We start from the raw sequence: 20,335 nt of genomic DNA, 5'->3' as shown, positions 1-20,335 counted from the left end.
ATTGTAGCTGCTTCTTAAGAGAGAAAACATATATCCATGTTTTCAAAATAGATGTGACCATATTCCAGAACTGAAGACACATTACTACTGAAACTAATAGTTGTCTTTATAACCGGGAAGAAAAGCTGTCTTTGTAATTAGTCGTGAAATCTGCAGAGGGATTACATTTACTCAAGGGTGAGATTTAACTACGTATCCCCTTATTTCCTTTTGTTGTTGTTGTTGTAAAAAGAAGATATCAACATCATTGTCATTTCAGAAGTTATATAGAATTTTAGGACAATTTTGATCTGGCTCTGTCAAAGTGATGAATTAAAGGAATAGATTCAGTTGTTTATTTGTATCTTAGAATATAATGGAAATATCAAGTGAAACAATTTTGTCCAAATAATTTTGGCAGCAAACCTACCACCACTGGATTCACTTGTAGGGAAGTAAGGATCAACAAGATTGTGTGGGAGGAATATGTGGTTGTTAGATGCTACTGAGTAGAATCCCATTCCTCTAATTGGCGTTATAGGGACGGAATCTGTCCATGAAAGAACAGGGGCCTGTCCTTGTCTGCCGACGCTGGGAAAGAATATAGTGTGTTACTGATAATTATGTTGATGCTGATGCTTAAGGATCATCGTCACAAGTAGTTATTGATGTAACTATCAAGTTGATATAAAAACATATATATAGAAGAGAAGGGGCACATCAAAGACACTAACTTTATAGCACCATTACACCAACTTAAAGTGAAGTTCTGGAAGTCATTGGTGAGGATTCCAGGAGTTGAGACCTCAGTTATTAGAACTCCAGTTCTGGCCAGTCTGGTCGTCGTGTTTGATGCATATCCAATTCCTGTGGAAATAAACAGAAAAGAAGCTTGAACAGAGGAGTAACTTCAGAGATGTGGAACGAGTCACTTTTAAACAAAAACTGCTGCACTTATCTTGACCCTTTGGTTGCATGCTGTCAAAATTGGAACGCGAGACTTTAGATGATATTGTAAGATAAAAAGGGAAGTAGAAATACAATACTGGATACCTTAATTTTCAATTACACGGGTGAGTTCCAGTGCCTAAGAAGCAAATAGCTGTCAAGTGTAGCATATGTCTTATAGGGTTCCTCAAATTTATGAGCAATTCAATGTTGCAGAAATGATAATTTTGTCATCCTTGCGAGCCTATGATTCCAGCTCGTGTTGAGGGATACTCGTACTTAAAAGGTGCTGGTTTGTATACTCAGAACAAGGTACAAATTGGAAAATTTTTTATACATTTTTCCGTGTCCTTCCCTCCTGTAAATGTCTTATCATTAAAGTCTTGCTCATCACTACCAACTTTCACATTTCCTTCTCTCACTTTGTCCTTTATTACCTTATTTTCTTACACTTCTAATCAGTCCTCTCTTTTGTCATACAAATTCAATTCAAATAATCTTTATTTTATGTATTTTTCACCAAACTTCTCATTTCACTATCCCACTATGAATTTCAGATTTGCCTTATGCATTTCAACTTTTGCATGAGGAAACATTTTTCACACTAAATTGTTAATAATACTTGTATTCGTACACGTTTTCCTAATAGATTACTCTTTAGGATCAAATTCACTCCCCTTAATACAGTAGTAGCCCCAGTCTTAACACTTCCTCTCCAGTTGAAATAACTTTTTTTTTTTTTTTTTTTATCCATCCGCGTCTTTAAAACGCATACTTCCACCAATTCCTTCCTTCTCACTATCACATTCAACATAGTCTTCCACTTACTCTCCAAAAACACACAATCTAGAATTTTTTTTCATCATTCCCTACTCCTAAATTATCTATTTTTCTTATAGTACTATACTTCTCGTGTTCGTCTGTCTGAAAATTATAAAAGAATGCACTTTCTGATTTACTTGGCGGACAGCATTAAAGAAAGAGCTTCAACACTCACTAATTTCGTAGTTCGGGACCCCATTGTAGAAGTCTTCCCCGTTCATCAGTCTGATTTGGAAATCTACTGGTGCTTTTACTGTGAAGGTCACATTGCACATGCTGTTTACAATCTTCTTGTTAAGCCACGACCAGACGAAACCGCTATAGCCTGTAAGAGGAGTAACAGTTGAAACTTTAAACGTGAAGGGAAATTGGCTAGGTATGGAAGTCTTCCACGACCTCGGTGAGGAAACATTCTGTTACAGTGTATGTATTCGGTGAGTGGTTAATACCTTGTAAAATTAGCATATTGCCTAGTAAGATAAATTGTACCTCAGTTTTATGGATAATAAAAGTAGCCATTACCTACCAGAAAAAGTAATTCACACCATCGAACGTTTACCTGGTAAGTGAAGTGATACCGCGTAAGGATTTAAATTTATCGGAGAAGTGAGACCATTGTTTCGTAAAAGACCAGTAATCAGAACTGCACTTGATAGTGAGAGAATCTACTGATCACTTTATACCATACACGTATATAAGTGTAGTAACCACAATGCCCTCTTAACTCCGATTTCTTTACCCTTTGGATATGCTTGTCGCTACAAAACTTGCATAGCAGGCCCGTGTAAGGACAACGCTTTTTCCCTATTTTCATCGTACCCAATCATCAAGTCGCGTTGTTCTTACTTCCATCCGATAGAGCGTTCCGCGGCCTTTCCACCAATGTATAACACATGTAATTCCATTATTTGTACGCCTTAATATATCTAAATGTATGTCTGTAAGAAAACACAAATTTACTGTCTCAGAGTCATTGCTGTTCGCGGTGCGAGACTGCAGTCTATGTCAACCCAGTTTGTCTGTAAATAAATTTCCTACGGGCTGCTCTTGAGCAAGAGCCCGTGCTGGCATATAGCCAGCTTAATCTAAAACAACGTAAATAAATCATCAGTACACTACTACCCAGCTACCTGTCTTAATTTCTGGTCCTCACACCCGTACCCAGAGTTTTTTTTTTTTTTTTTTTGTGTGTGTGTGTGTGGGGGGGGGGGGGGCTCCTTTTTCCCAAAACTGGACCTTTTCTTCTATAAATGTCATTGAATATATAAGTAGTATATACAAGTTAAATACTTGAAAATGTTATTTTAGTTGTATTAAGAAGAACAATTGGGCATGCGCTATGCCCTTATACCCGATTAAGTGCTATTCAAAGTACTGACTTTGGTTAACAGAATTTTACTTAAAATCATTTGCAAATATGATGGCCTATATCATATTCCTATTATCACTCTTGTATTTCGTTCTACTAAAGAATGATGTTAATGTTTCATAACGAAAAAAAAAGCTTGCCAAAAAAATAAAGATTGTAATTTTTTTACTTTGTAAGTACCTACAGTTCAATGAAAAGGATAGTCTCAGAAAATATGGACGCCCAGGAATTTTGGGGGACCGCAGTACAGGTAATTGAGCTACTTACTTATCTGATGAATGCATCGTGTATCATTGTAAGCCCAGTATTGAGTGGAACATGTGCAAATACCCGTTCCTGAAGAATTGGTTGCCAGTGAGCAATACGAGTTCTCGGCCTTTTGAACGCACTGCTCGTCGTGCGAACAAGTTGCATTGATTGTTCGCGCTGCAAAGAAAATAATATGTCATGTCGTTTGCAGTTTATGGACGTTTGTTTTATTGGCAGTCTTTTCGTCCAAGGAACACGGTTTTATTATTAGTTGTAGTTTTATCTGCATATTTGAGTCTGGACTGGTATTTGTAGACTAAACATTATGACTTGATCACACACACACACACACACACACACACACACACACACACACACACACACACATATATATATATATATATATATATATATATATATATATGTGTGTGTGTGTGTGTGTGTGTGTGTGTGTATGTATGTATTATGCTCCAAATGTCCTTTAATATATGAAAATAAATTAATTCCGAGGTAGAGCAAATTGGATATTAAAGCATTAAAGGACATTTGAAGCTTAAATACATGTGGTATATAACTCACGGTGATGTGATAAAAATTCACACACACACTATATATATATATATATATATGTATATAGAGAGAGAGAGAGAGAGAGAGAGAGAGAGAGAGAGAGAGAGAGAGAGAGAGAGATATATATATATATATATATATATATATATATATATATATATATATATATATATATATAGTAGTATCATATATATATATATATATATATATATATATATATGATGCGTGTGTTTTGTTTGTTAACCATGGTTATTTGTAATTATCATGTACCCAATGTTTATTGATCGAAGCTCCCATAAAAAAAATTTGACAGCTATGAGGCTACGAAGGGCACTTCCATTTTTAGCAGCAATGGAAAACTGTATATGATTTTGATTCACACCCAGCGTGTCCCTGTAATTTTGGTGTAATAATCATTACTTCCTCCAGCTGAAATAATTGAAATATGCACTAACAACCAGTTAAGTGACTCCAGCTGTATACAGAATTTTAGTAAGTAGCAACTACTAAACTGCTTAACTAAGACCGAGTACCATTTTCTCTTTAACGAAAAGCTACTAACTCAAAAGTTGCTATTACCATACGAAACCCACTTAATATCTCTAGCTCATTGATTTACAGGTATGGCCCAGAGAACCCGTAGACCCATGGTTTTATAAGTATTACGTGGATCCATTTTTAGTTTTTAGATCTGAAATTATGTACCTCGTTCTCTCGATCAATCTAATGGTAAACGTCTGAAATTCAAATTCATAAGTGAAGGAGAACAAAATACTCCAAAAGAATTTTATACCTGGAGATCAATAAAAATATATACTATATACATTTACGTCTGTCTGCCGAATGCCTGCGCTTATAACCAGTTACAACCAGTTTATGAATTATTTTTTTTAGCGTAATCAGACTACTTTCGTCTATTCTCCGAATTTGGAAGACTGTGCGAATGGATTTGTATATTTTTCACTGATTCATATCTTGATAACTACAGATGATCAGATTTCCACAAGTTAACGTTTCGTCCTGTAAAGTAAATTTGTTTTCGTGTTTTTCGAGCCGCAGTACTCTTTCACGTAGAAGTATGGCGTTATTGTTGTAGTGTGGGGGAAGGCGTAGAAATAAACGAACGTTAAGTGGTTTGGACGCAAGACTTCGGAACGAATATGCCATTAGCCAAAACACCATATGGTGGCCATTCTTGAGCCTACAGAAACAAATTACTATAGACGTTTTGACTCTTCTTAGTCTCTCCATTTGAATATCTGCCACAGAACATGGGTGTAGTACTCAAGGTCAATAGAATTTTAAATTCTATTGGCCTTGGTAGTACTAATGGATTAGTGGAGGCATTTCAGTGCGAAATATCAACTATGTGGCCGCGCATCAACCGAACTTTGGTGGTCAACTGAAACAGGTATTCAGTTGTCTGTTTTACAAATGCACTTTTCTTGGATCATGTCAAGATTAGCAAACCCACTATTTTTCAAGACAATATTGCACCACTTCGATTTATATATATACAAATCAAAGTAGTACAATATAGTCTTGAAAAATAGTGGGTTCGCTAATCTTGACATGATCCCTTTTCTTCACCTTTAGTAATACGGGCATTTTGTATCTTGTTTGCATGAGGATCTACTTTGGTCACAATCCAAGATGAAATTGCATTAGGCCAGTACTTAAAACAATGCTTAAGTGTTAACATATATTCTGCACTGGGAAAAAAAATTACCAATGAAATTTCTTCACTTTGTCAAGTTTTGATATAGCTGTACTACCTTTAGTAATAGAAGCTGAATTAGAAGACGACTTCTGTTTACTTGACAACGCCATCAATTACTTAACAAAAAGAAAGCACGTATACGGTACAATGCTTAAATGGCCTATCGATCAGTAAATTGCGGAGCCTTCGTCAATGATGATTAAGGGAACGTTCTGACAATATTTATCACGTGAAAAACGCGTTTACCGTGTTTTGGAGGTTTTTGCAATGTAAGAAAAAAAAAAACGAATTCATTATACAGTACTACAGACGTTCGACGTTCCAAATAAATTACTGGAAGCATTTAGTTTCTATTTTCTTGAGTTAAGAAATCCTTTTCATTCCATGTGTTTGCTGTTTTTAAGAGTTTTCATTAACTATTTTACAGAGCGCATTAATGCTAATCTCTCTCCAAAGAAATCACTTGATTAGCTACAACAGTAATTAATCACCGTCCGTTGGATAATATCAATAATAATACAAATAATATACTCACAACATTTTTCAGAGCATTTTCCAGCTTTTGTACAAGATGGTTTGTCTCGGTAGCTCATCTCATACTCCTGTTTGAATAAAAACAAATATATATATATATATATATATATATATATATATATATATATATATATATATATATATATATATATATATATTTTCTCACTTTTTTTCTCACCAGACGCCAGGTAGGCCTCCAGGCCTGTCAGTCGTCCTGCTTCAGGAAACAGTCTCCATTCTTGGCGATCATCATAGAGCCTCATCTCATCAACTTCCCGCAAACTAGAGCCTCTCCTCTCTACTCCTCTCTCTATGTTTTGTATCCATCTCATTTTTGGTCTTCCTACCGGTCTCCTTCCTTCCGGTGTCCATTCCAAAAACCTTATAGGATATCGCTCCTCCTCCATTCTTTTGGTGTGTCCAAACATCTAAGCTGTCCTCTCTCCACAAAATCTAGTATCCCCTCCACTCCCAGTTCTCTTCTAATGTCTTCATTTCGTAGCCTATCTAGTCTTGTTACACCTTTTATGAGTCTTAGGGCTTTCATTTCAGCTGCTTGAAGTTGGCTTCTAGTTCTTGATGTTAATGTCCATGATTCATGGCCATAAGTCAATATTGGTCTTAAAATAGAGAGGTATATTATGGTTTTCACTTTGCGAGGTATATTTCTGTCTTTCATTAGTGGGTAGAGCAGATACAGGTTGTTACTGAATTTCTGTATTCGGGTAGTTGTTTCCAGTTTTGAATCGTTTTGGTCACTAAACTCTACTCCTAAGTATTTGAAATTTCTACACTGTTTCAATGTCTGACCTTCTAATTCTACATCTACGTTACTTGGGTGTTCGTGATAAGTGCATGATCTCTGTCTTATTCTTGTTGATCCGCATTCCATTAGCTGTTAAGATCGCGTTCCAGTTGTTGACGTTTTCTTGGAGAGATTCTGCGCTGAGGGCTATCATTGCATGGTCATCTGCATACATAAGGTGATGGTCATATCTGCAGCTTCATCCTCACCTAGTTCCCTCATACATTTATCTAAGAACAATATAAAAAGAAGTGGCGAAAGGACGCTGCCCTGTCTTACTCCTGATTTTATTTCAAACCAGTCTTCATTCTCTTGATTTGTTTTTACTCTGGATCTGATGTTTTGATAGGTGTTATAAATTGCTCTTATAAGTTTCTCAGGGATTCCATAGTAAGGGTCTTTTAGGGCATCCATATTTTCATTCTTGGTACTCTATCAAAAGCCTTTTCTAGATCTATAAAAGCAATATATCTATCCCTGTCCCATTCCCAGCTCTTCTCAAATATCATCTTGAGGGAGAAAATCATATCAGTTGTCCCTCTTCCTGGTCGAAAACCGTTTTGCCATTCACCCAGCTTTGGTTCAACATATCCTCTCAATCTAGTTTCAAGTATTCTTTCATATACTTTAAAAGCATGTGACATTAGGGATATTCCTCTATAATTGCTGCAATTTGTCTTGTCACCTTTCTTATAGATTGGGCATATTAGATCTCTTCTCCAGTCTTCAGGTGGCATTTGCCCATTCCAGAGTATGTCGATTAGCTTCTGTAGCCAGATGACTCCATCCTCCCCCATGTTTTTAAGGAGCTCTGCAGGTATTGTATCCACTCCAGGGGCCTTACCATTTCTCATCCTCTTGAGAGCATTTTTTAACTCCAGTGTTGTTATGTCAGGTTCTGCATAATATAATATATATATATATATATATATATATATATATATATATATATATATATATATATATATATATATATATATATATATGTATACATATGCATATATATATATATATATATATATATATATATATATATATATATATGTGTGTGTGTGTGTGTGTGTGTGTGTGTGTAGTATAAGTATACAATATATATATATATATATATATATATATATATATATATATATATATATATATATATATATATATATATATAATACTTTGTTCGTGTGTTGGTTGCGTCAGTGATGGCTGAAGTATGTTACTGAAAATTCAAGTGTTTTTTGAGTCACATTTGCTGTAATTTTTATTCCCTTCAGATTAGACTTAGATTATGACAGCGTCCATTTAAAGCTACTGCTTATATATAGGCTTTCATTTGACACCGATGTACGATGAGGCATAGCAAGGAAATTGTCATTTATGCTGAAATATGAAGGTTAATCAGGGCCTTGGGAAGAAACGTTGCGCTAGTAGACAGGAATGGCGCGTAAGAAGAAGAAAGAAGATTAAACCAGGAAAAGTACAAAGCTTTACTGGATGATAGATTTAGACGACAGCATAATATAAGCGTCTTTACGCGGGTAATGATCTAAGAACTAAAAAATTAATTTCCGTTGAAAAGAAAGATATTTACTTTGAGGTTAATACTTTCCAATCATTAAGGTGAACTTTGCTCAAAGGATAATATGTATATGATTTTCTGTAGCCCCTTGCTATAAAACACAACACTTACTTTCTTCTTTAACACTTAGGATAGGCAAATCAGGTAATTAGGTGAGAATCTCACCTGAGCATCGTAGTCCAGAAGATCGTAGTAACGCCAGGTATTGTCCGCTGTGCTTAGTACGTTGGTGTCGTTGTCACACACAGCCGAAGATAAGATCTCACAAGTGCGAGTCGTCACCTCAAAGAGAAGCATATCCATAGAATCAGTTGTTTCATCATAGGTCTTTTACATTCTTTGGTATTTTGGATACTTTATGCGCTATGTTCACTTACCCTACAGTGCAGAAACGTACATTATATGCATTCGTAGACTAATAAAATGCACTGCAATGCAATATTGCATGCAACTGCACTAAAAACAGGTTCTGCTGACAATAAGTAAATGTAATTAGTCTAATTACTAATCATTTGTAAATAATTTAGCTCTGCGTCATTTTGATTCAAACTAAGCTGGCGTGTGCTAGCACGTATTCCAGCTGTAGGTTGATTTCTCTCTCTCTCTCTCTCTCTCTCTCTCTCTCTCTCTCTCTCTCTCTCTCTCTCTCTCTCTCCTCACCTGGTAGTTGAAGGCTTTGCAGCTGCCGTATTGTTTGCAAGTATTTAGACAAGTTATTAACCCATACTTCTCTACGCTGGTCGCGATGACTTCACCATCAAATCGCCCTGATCGCCATATTGAGCTAGCGAAAGTCCCAGCGGAATTCACGCTTTGCACTGTCAGGATTAAAGGCAGGATACACAGCCACGTCCAGTGGCGTGGTTTTACGCTCATCTTTCTGCTCTAAAAGCCTGAATTAAAAAAAAAGATTATTCATAGTAATAACTTTGACCAGATTCTGCAGAAACTCGTAAAATTGTTAAAATGTTTACAAGAGAAGATGGTTGAGAATAAAAGTGAACAAGCGTCAGGTAAAGCCGTTATATGCAAAGAAGATTAGGTAATGAATGTTTATATGGATGATGAAAGACTGTAAGTGGCTGATTTGCTTAAGCATTTGGCTGTAAATATATTAGGTGATAGTATGCCAGAAAGGGCGAGCCACAAAAAGGTGACGTGGAAAAGATAATAGGGTATGTACAAAACTGTATTTGGAAGCCAAGGCGTTGATGTAAGAAGGAATTACTGTGCTAGTTTTCCTTTATGGAAGTGAAGTGTGGATACTGAATGATGACGAAAGAAAAAATGTTTAAAACTGCAGACATACAGTAAAATAGTTGAGAATTGTGGAGATACACAGAATTGTTAGAAAGGTTACCAGAGATCAGAGTATGTTGCTGAAAAATTAAAATAGCCAAGTGTTAGCAGGAAGGATGCGAGTAAGACCTACGAAAAGTTGCATAGTTGGAAGGAAAAGGGTACTGGAAACGGTCCTCATATTTAGGAAGCATGAGAAAGCTTGCAAGATCAGGGTAACGATAGTGTGTTTGAGTTCGGTGTGCTACTAATAAACCCTTTTGGAATATGAATGACTCGACTAATGGTGTTAAAGCTTTACTGCATAGGGTGGTCACAATTCAGCAGTTACCGTTATTATTGTTGCAGTAACAGTTCAAACGAACATAGAGACGGTTGGTGGACGATGAATATTCACACCTGCCAGTAAACCAGGGGCGTCATTTGGATGAGAGGGGGGGTTGGCGGGGACAGCCCCCCCCCCCCACCCCCCCCCCCCCCCCCCCCCCCCCCCCCCAAAAAAAAAAGACTTGGTTCTCCCCCTAGCCTTCGAAGTAATGATAATGATAATACTAATAATATTAACAATACTAGTAATATTAACAGTACTAGACCCAGACTTTTCTCTCTACTCCTATACTATTGCCATGAATATTTCTAGTTTTATGAGATTGTTACTAATTAAAGACTTTAAACAAGACGAACACCTGGACGATGTTCCTCTTCAGTGTTTGTTACAAAAGTATACTTGGGAATCCTTTTTATTTTTGAACGCATACGCTATGGAGCAACGCCGCTCATGCGTTCGAAATTCTGTTTAAATTCTTAAATGAAAGAAACACGCGCCAACAAAGAACTCTCTCGACAGTATTAAAGGATGTGTATTTAATTCCATGTAAATCCTTTTAACAAGCTAACGGGTTTACTCAAAGTCTAAAGAGAGATAGTGTGTAGATCGTGAGTTTACTCGCTGCAGTGGCGTCATTTCAGATTTTCCTTGTGGGGGGGGGGAGCAAAAGGTTTAGAATTTGTTATGGGTAGGTTGGTGAGTGAAGCCAACACACGGCAGCTGGGCTAGGGGAGGTCGCTGTCAGCCCTCCCTGAGAAATGTTTGGAAATTTGTGCGCATTTTGGAGCCTTAAAAGAGCTGTAATGAGTTAATAAAGCAGCAAACATGTGTGCCGCTTACAACGGACCCCCTAGCCCCAGCTGACAGGACTTGTTTCACTCACCACCCCACCCATAACATAAGTTCTAAACCTTTGGTCACACCTCCCCCCCCCCTCCCCCAACAAGTAAAATCTGAAATGACGCAACTGCTGAGGAAACCCGTTAGGTTGTTACAGGATTTACATGGGATTTTTAGTAATCCGTATTTCATAGTACCATTGTTCTTCAGTGCTATATTAACTTCTAAGTTCTTAACTACACTGGGAATATTTTTGAAATTTTAACTGTATGGTCTAGCAATTAGTCTAGGTGTTTAATGTTTTTTGTTATCATAAGTGTTCTCGCAGATCATAATGCAGGGGGTTCCCAAACTGCGGGTCATGACCACCAAAGGGGTCATGAACTTTTTTCTAGGGTCATGGAGGATCCAAGATTTTGAGGACATTTTTTATGATATTTAGGGTTATTTGTTAGTTTGCATAAGAAAGAGAGTACATCCTTCTCATTAAAATACATGATTAAATCAGTCCTTGTTAATAAACACGAATAAGCATTTTTGTTTTTCGGTATTGCTCTCTCTGCTGTGATAAGTCTTTAATTTAAGGTTTAAAATGTCTCTGAGCCATTGGAAATGAGTACATTTTCAGAAGGCTTATAAAGGGGGGGGGGGTCATGGTAGGTTTGGTACTACTGAAAGGGGTCATGTACTGGAAAAGTTTGGGAACCACTGTCCTAATGCATTGTCTGATGCAGAATCAGGATATTTTAATTTCTTGTCTTTATCTATCTCATCATTAATTGACTCATGGCTGCATCTACTACATAATCGTCTTAAAACATGGAGGTGAGAACTGATTGCCTTACTTTACTGCTCTGACCTAAAAATATTGGTAGGCTTTTATTTTTTCTGTACACAATGCATGTATCCAGTAGCAGATTTAGTGGGGGGGCATGGGGGCGGCGGCACCTCAACAAATAAAAAAATATCGCCAGTCGAATACATACTGTGTCATCAACGTATCTGAACTGTACAACGTTATGTTGAATTATTTTGTTCATTCTGCTTTCAATAGATGAATTTTAATTGACATCCTTTTACACATATTTTAATTAGTTCTGTTAAACTGTTCTTGGGGAAAAAAGGTATATCTAGTTGTAACTCTCTTAGGTATTGTACGTATATAATTATATATATATATTTATATGTATATATATATATTATATATATATTATATATATACATATATAAACTGAATCACGAAAGTTAGGAACGTGACAAATCCATAAAACAAAGATATATGCCACGAAGGAAAATAAACGACGGAGTATCCGCGAGACCTTTTGACGTTAAACGTCCTTTACTAAGCAGAAACTGACATACATGAGGAAAAAGACATTACAGAAGATTCGTATAACTGACAGATAAGGATTATAAAGAGATTAGTACCTAGAATCCGACACACCTGGAAGATGAGTAACCTTCCCAAACAAGCATAAACAATGAGTGCAATTAAAAGTTTATGACAATCATCTCAGATACAAGGACATGACAATTAAAGGACTATAGGTGACAGCTATTCAGAACTTTGGTAAACAAAGTCAAAACGCACAAAGAAAATAACCCTATGCGGCCTATTACCAGTACTGTTGGTTCAATTTCATATAAACTTTCGAAATATATCACTAAGATCTTGTCCCCGTTACTTGGAACCATCTCCGATTCTCATATATATAATTCTCTAGATTTAGTTGATAAATTAAACAAAATTGCTCTTTGCCCTACTGATAGATTCGTTATTTTTTATGTATGTTCTCTTTTTACTAAAGTCCCTATAGACTCTATTTTAGAATATCTTAGTAATGAACTAACTCAGCATGAATTACCTCTACCTATAAGTCACATTATTTCATTCACGAGTTTGTGCATTTGTGATGGTAAGTTTATATTCAATGGTGAATTTTATCAACAAATATTTGGCATGGCAATGGGAAATCCTTTATCACCACTACTCTCAAACTTGTACATGAAATTCTTTGAAAAACGCTACTTACCTAATATCATTTATATTCCTGTAAAGTGGTATCGTTATGTTGATGATATTTTAGCTGTTCTGCCTGTCGGTATTGATGTAAATGATTTACTCTCTAAATTAAATAACCAGGTACCATCGATTAAGTTTACTCTAGAATCAGAAAAAGACAATTACCTCCCTTTCTTAGATGTTTTGATACATAGAGAACCATTTCAATGTAAATTCAGTATTTATAGGAAACCGACCAACAACTTAACTTATGTTCATTTCTTCTCAGGCCACCATCTTAACATAAAAATATCAATTTTTTCTTCCATGTTTTTACGAGCATTGCACATTGTCAGTCCACAATATTTGGATCAAGAAATTGAATACACAAGAAAAATAGGGAAAAATTTATGCTATCCTTCACATATATTAGATATTTGTTATAATAAAGCCCACAAAAAGTTTTATAGTGTAAGTAACACGCAGAAAGAAAAATCTAAGAACATTCTCAGTTTGCCTTATTTTAACGGATTTGAAACCATTAAATCATTGTTAAAAGCTTTTAATGTCAACCTTGTTTTTTTCTATAATAACACACTAAAAGGAATGTTAATAAAAAATGGCCCCAGAGATAGCAACAACATAATATATAAAATTCCATGTTTGGATTGTCCCTCATTTTATCTCGGACAGTCTAGCAAGGGCCTAGAAGTAAGGAGGCTAAGCCAGCATAAATATTCTGTTAAAAACTGGGCAAAAACATCTAATGCAATATTCATTCATTTAAGTGAAAACAACCACCGAATAAATTGGGTTGGTAGTTCAGTAATTGCAAGGTCAAGAGATGTCTTATCACGAAATCTTTTAGAATCTGGTTTAATACAACTTACTTTTCATTGTAATTTCAATGTTAGTCGTGGCCTTTTTCATTTAGACCCTTGTATTTGTAACATGTTTAAGAATGACCTCAAAGATATAATTACAGACTTAAATAAAAATTAGTTGCCTTAGAGTTATCTTCGTTGTAATGTATGTCTGACATGTATTGTGAATATGGTTTTGTTTTTTTTTTTTTTACCAAACGTTTCTGAATAGCTATCACCTATAATCCTTAAATTGTCTTGTCCTTGTATCTAAGATGATTGTCTTAAACTTTTAATTGCGCCCATTGTTTATGCTTGTTTGGGAAGGTTACTCATCTTCCAGGTGTGTCGGATTCTAGGTACTAATCTCTTTATAATCCCTATCTGTCAGTTATACGAATCTTCTTGTATTGTCTTTTTCCTCATGTATGTCAGTTTCTGCTTAGTAAAGGATGTTTAACGTCGAAAGGTCTCGTAGATACTCTGTCGTTTATTTTCCTTCGTGGCATATATCTTTATTGTATATATATATATATATATTATATATATATATATATATATTATATATATAATGAAAATTTTGACAGATTATCAATACATCAAATCTCAAAAGTCTGGATTCACTATTAGTCTGTACATAATTTCATTTACCAAAGTCAACACTGTCAACCAGTGGGTTAAGGATATCAACTATCTATTTTGCTAATTGCATGAGGCAGAGCCAACGGAGCTAATAATTGGCCTAGATGGAAAATTTGTTTTGCAAATTATCTATTATTCCATGCTAATGGGGTAACGATGGAGAGGTTGTTGTTTTTATTAGTTTTTGAAATTTGTTTACACCTTATATATATGTATAGATATTATATATATACATATATACATATATATATATATATATATATATATATATATATATATATATATATCTATTCATATATGTGTGCGTTCACTTGAGTATAATTACCTAATACCGAATATGAGTAGCTGTTAAACTAACCTTCAGTGATAGTGAGAAATAATGCACTGTACTCCTCGTATCCGAGAATGGCAATAATTGGCGCCTCTTAGTTCTCTCCGTTTTATGAGCCAAAGGAAAAGCCACTGCTGGCTACTCCGTGGTTACTCAAACACTTATTTACCGTTTACGGTGTATACCCGGAGCCAGCCAATAGCGTCAAAGATCAATGAAGATGAGTGATGGCAACTAAGGACAGATAAAAGGTTCTCTTTACCCTGAATACAATAGTACTGCATCGACACTTTCGAGATTTATCTAATTTTTTTTAAAGATTTGAAACAAAGAGTAAAAGATTGCTCTATAACCCAGGATTTAAGCAGGTTTGCGTTCTAGTTTTAGGTACTATCAATATTGGCGTTTGCTGTTGGAAGTCTGTGTAACCATGAAACGATTCACACTTTACTGTTTTCAAAATGGTTTATATTATTAGATAGAAATTTTTCCAACTAACAATGTGTACTTTTCTTTGGTCAAGTGTTATCATTATTATATCATATTTTCCCCCCTTTGCAACATTATTCCATTTTTGAATGTATTTCTGAACTTTTTTCTCATGTTCTTTAAAGCTACTTATTTGAAATATTACCATAGAGTACCGTCAGTCATTCGATGTTCACAGCCCACACACCCCCATCCCCCCACATCCTCCCAAAAATCCCCCCCCAAAAAAAAAAAAAACTTTGCGACCGAAGGACTACAGGTCGGCCTCCTCGGAACAAGAGCTCGCGCTGACACAAGGCCTGCTCATCTCAAAGCAATAATATCTTTATCAAAATGCCGATGATTCATATTTCAGGCAGCAAACATTCTGACAATCTTCGAAGAAATGTTTGTAGGTGAAAAACTCGAACGAATTCTATGGACTGTATCGATCGGCTTTAACCAAGTCGCTTCACCTCTGTATTACTGATATAAAAGAGAACAGTTTCTTGGTATAGAAATAAAGCCATTCTTGTTTGTAGTGGGATGTTCGTTCTCTTTATAGAGCACTTTCCTTTTGTAACTGAAGGGCAGAGGCTAGAGTTCATAGTTTCTGCATCTCACGTTGCAACTCGTGGGTATCTCCGGCTGGGTTTCTACCATTCAGTGCGACAATGAGACCTCTGGGAATTTTCATTCTCGTAAAATTTTGAATCAGACCCAAAAACTTACGTGAAGTATGTGTCTTAGTATTTTTTGCCCACGGTAAAGCTACTTGTGATTAATACCGCAAGCTCCATCAGTCGGGATGGAATGTCTGAAAAAGAGATTTGAAAAAATTGATAACGAGTCATTCGAACTGGCGCCATTAATTCCATTTTTTTGTCTGCATGAATCACTGTAATGTCAGTGTTCAGTCATTCTAAATGGGACACCAGGTGGATTAGCTTTTTGCCAAGAATGCGCACCAAGGTGAACGGTACTAACTGCGTAGATAAAGAAAAGTAATTGTGGTGGTATACTAGGAATTTTATTACTGCGGCGAGAGGAATGTTAGAAAACTATAACTGAATAGTGAGAGCAGTGACGTCACGTCGAACTGATAAAATTACCTTAGATTCGGCCCAAAATGACCCTATTTGCTTTAAAATTAACCTACATTTCCCAAAGTTCATATACAGTATATATATATATATATATATATATATATATATATATATATATATATATATATATATATATATATATACAGGCAGTCCCCGGGTTACGACGGTGTCGGCTTACGACGTTCCGAGGTTACGACGCTTGTCAAAAGACGTTATTTCCAGGGTTACGGCGCTTGTCAATAGACGTTATTTCCAGGGTTACGACGCATGCTCCAGGGTTACGACGCCTACAACACTCATCTGGGAGATGAAATATGACACCAAAAATGCAAAATAATCAATATTTGAAGGTTTTTTTTATGGAAAATGGCATAAGAATGCAGTTTACATAGTTTTCAATGCACACAAAGCATTAAAAGTAAGGTTTTCTTAGGATTTTTGACGATGTTCCGGCTTACGACGATTTTCGGCTTACGACGCGTCTCAAGAACGGAACCCCTGTCGTAACCCGAGGACCGCCTGTATATAGGCCCGGTCTGTGGACTTATCCACCACGATCAAAGAAAAACCATTGTTCCTCCTTAGGTTATGCAAATCATCCTCCTCTTTCCCGCCTAACACATGCTTCACAAACGCTGTGCATTTTGTCTTACCACATTTTAATTATTTAGCAACTTCCGAGTCAGGACATATTGCTTTTATAACAGGAAACTAACAGATTAGCAGCTGTAAAAGGCAGATTAAGTTCACTGATGACCGCTGCTAACATTATTTTTACCTTCTTTTACAAGCTTTCCTGTATATATATGATATAGGATAATGGATGAGCAGCAGCTGTATTTATAATTTTTTTTAAATTACCCTAGAATTAGGTGTTTTTTAAAACTTAAACCCTGTTACCCTGAAAATGCTGAAATTACCCTAAAACAGGGTAATTACCCTGTACCTGACAGCACTGGGGGAAGAGTAAAAACCACATGTGGTCGGTAGACCTATATTCATAATTAGAAATAACTGATAAACATGGTAAAATAAATGATATGGGTATACTATAGTTGCTCATGTAAAGCGAAGTGTGTAATTCATAATAGTCCTGATAACTCATCAAATGAAATATTGCACGAGCTGTGAGTCTATAGGAAATAAACAGTAATCCTTGAACATGAACTCTGTTGGGTTAAAACGCGAAATGAAACTGTGAAACAATGGAATACAAACAAAAAGATTTCAAAGATGAGAGACAGTCGGAATATTCTTCAACTAAACAAGAAAACAGGGCATTTTTTACTTGTAATTTCAGTCATAACCCATAACCCTGTGACACCCCAAGAATGTAGCTTCATAATAGTTGATGCATTTGTATTAGTACAGTGATTAGATTTTCGTCACATTAGGCAATATATCTCTTGCCTGCCATACTTGGACCTACATAAATACATATGTGCAATAAAAAATATAACCTGCCTCACTGTGTGAAGCTTAAGTATATATAAACAATACCCTTAGTGGGAAAAATAAATGATATACACGGATATACAAGAAAAGAAATGGAAATGGTGGAAACCAGTGATAAGATATATGAAACAAGTAGACCAAGTAACAGAAAAATAAAGAAAATAACAAAGATGGAAATAAAAACCAAAATAGACAGTATGTTAATGATAGGATGAAAGAAGTGTTAGGAAATAATACGTTTAGAATTATGCAAGGGATAAAAAAAGAAAGAAGAGGAGCAAATATTCGATAACTTCTTTGCACCACTGCGTTTTTCAGAGCGGGAACTAATGCGTTTATTGAATGTAATAAACAGGATTAAGCGTTAACTGCAATTTCTCTGAAAATGCATGATACCAGTAACCAATCTTTTGTTTTAATCTCCAACAAATGAAGAACACTAAAGAATATGAGGCTTAATTAACAAATTAACAAAAAATACCCCGCAAGTAACTGATGTGCCGTTGCAAAGAGGGAAAGCATCAACACTTACCCTGAACCTGTGCTGAGCAGCTGGAATTTCAAAGGCATATCCCACCTACTACTACTACTACTACTACTATTACTACTACTACTACTCTACTACTACTACTACATACTACTACTACTACTACTACTCACTACTACATATCCAGGATCAACAAGAAAAACCATCTGGATAATGCAAGTAAAAGAATATATGAAAGAAGTAAACATAAACTTAAGTAAAATTGAAGCAGTTAAAGACAAACAGTTAATAGAAAGAAATAATAAACAACTGGGACAGAAAAACATGGCAGAAAGAAATGAATCAAAAGTCAACATTAAGAATCTACAAAAAATATGAAGAAAACATAAGGAATCTGGTATGACAACACTGAAAAACAATGCTGATCAGTAGGGCCAGACTAGGTACACTAGGATTAAATGATAGAAATTGAATAAAAGGAGAAGATGCAAAATGTTTGTGCTGTGAGAATAAAGTTAAAATTTAGAACATTTCTTACTTTACTGTCCAGCATACAATGTGATTAGAAATATAGTTTTGTGCAGCAACCATATCAGGAAAATAAAGAGGAATTGGTAGCTAATATACTCTTATTTGTAGATCTACTGAGGGAGGAAGTGGAAAATAGGAAATAATTTTTAAAATAAATGTGGTATTTCAAAGAGAAGAAACTCAAACAAAAACAGAGAAATAAAAAAAGAGCAAGTAAGTGAGCCGTTACATAGGCATATACCGCCGACTTACCACTACTACTCCGGTGAGTAGCTCAAGAGTCAGAATTTCGACAGAATTTGAAAGTCAACCTAAGTAAAATGAGACTGTGCGTTGGGTTAATTCCTGCATTGACTGAAGCTGCCCTGTCAAAATTGAAGTCATCTGGAGTTACCAATGTACTGACTTTCATGCAGAAAGACCCTGAGGATTTAGCGCAAGAAACTGGTATCAGTTATAAGGTAGCTATAGTAGTATACTACATCATCTTTTTGTGAATATGTGGGTGTTAAAACGGCTCTTTATGATGGGACTTTGGTCTTAATATCAATCGAACTCCCATATCCTATAAAAATTTCATTTCATCCACACGAACCAACAGCAATTACTAAAGAACAATTCAGTTATAGTAAGACACGTTGGGCTACGAACCTCGACATGGCTGAAGTACCCTAACTAGGTAGGTACTACTAGTATAGGCAAGAAAAGAAAATGATCAAAGACGCTATTAAAACGAGAATACTTAGTATCTTACATTTCTTTTTTTAGAGGAATTGAGAGTGGCACCATATAGGGTAGATTACCACGGCAGGCCAACCAGGCCACCTACAATCAATGTTTTGCCACCCTCCGAAAAAGTACATTATAACGCGTCCTGACACCCGAGATGGGCATCAGGCGCGACTTGTTGTTGGTGAGAAACGGAGCTAAAGACCTCTACTCTCCTTTCGAAGTAAGCATTTTCTCCAAAGTTAGAAATTAAGGCCAAATCTTAAGATTTAAACAGAAAATGGCGCCCACGCAGTGGAAATCTCACCAAAACGCTTTAGAAATTTTTACTTACAACTAAAAATGTTTCGAAGATTGACGCCATTTCGATGTTTACAGAGTCGCTTGTGTCAACAAACTTTCCATTTCCTGTGATAAATCCGCACACCACTTGTACCCACAGACGCTGGAGCACTTTTATCACAACAATCGAAACACGATTTCTCACCAACAAACAAAGCCAGGAGTAAACAGCTGTTTTGTAGTAGAGACGAGAAGCGTGCTCTTAGCTAATTTTTAAATAAGTAGTAAAACATCAATATTTTACATATTTATGATGATTAATTTGAAAATATTCGTTATTGAAAAAGTAACTCGACTCTGACTCAAATTTAAGTAATTATTTTTCTGAATTAGAACGTTCTTTTAAGTT

The 20,335-nt window shown here is 35.8% G+C and overlaps 2 protein-coding genes across 2 annotated transcripts in view; one reads left to right on the top strand and one right to left on the bottom strand.

The window, feature by feature from the left end:
* LOC135201817 (uncharacterized) overlaps positions 1–15,014 on the bottom strand; it is a 28,254-nt gene extending 13,240 nt beyond the window's left edge. The window contains exons 1-8 of the mRNA XM_064231090.1: positions 14,896–15,014; positions 9,224–9,456; positions 8,729–8,845; positions 6,193–6,259; positions 3,386–3,544; positions 1,925–2,074; positions 714–846; positions 410–570 (exon numbers count right to left, since the gene is read on the bottom strand). Coding sequence (XP_064087160.1) covers positions 410–570; positions 714–846; positions 1,925–2,074; positions 3,386–3,544; positions 6,193–6,259; positions 8,729–8,845; positions 9,224–9,439 — 1,003 coding nt within the window. The 5' untranslated portion in view covers positions 9,440–9,456; positions 14,896–15,014. The remainder of the gene's footprint in view (positions 1–409; positions 571–713; positions 847–1,924; positions 2,075–3,385; positions 3,545–6,192; positions 6,260–8,728; positions 8,846–9,223; positions 9,457–14,895) is intronic.
* Positions 15,015–19,170: 4,156 nt separating this feature from the next.
* Positions 19,171–20,335, top strand: part of LOC135201814 (DNA repair protein RAD51 homolog 4-like) — a 57,207-nt gene continuing 56,042 nt past the window's right edge. Inside the window, exon 1 of the mRNA XM_064231088.1 lies at positions 19,171–19,376. Coding sequence (XP_064087158.1) covers positions 19,236–19,376 — 141 coding nt within the window. The 5' untranslated portion in view covers positions 19,171–19,235. The remainder of the gene's footprint in view (positions 19,377–20,335) is intronic.

The sequence above is a fragment of the Macrobrachium nipponense genome, chromosome 28, assembly GCF_015104395.2.
Source record: "Macrobrachium nipponense isolate FS-2020 chromosome 28, ASM1510439v2, whole genome shotgun sequence".
NCBI lineage: Eukaryota > Metazoa > Arthropoda > Malacostraca > Decapoda > Palaemonidae > Macrobrachium > Macrobrachium nipponense.
The sequence above is the reverse complement of the archived record's forward strand: the minus strand, read 5'-3'. Positions and strand labels throughout refer to the sequence as shown.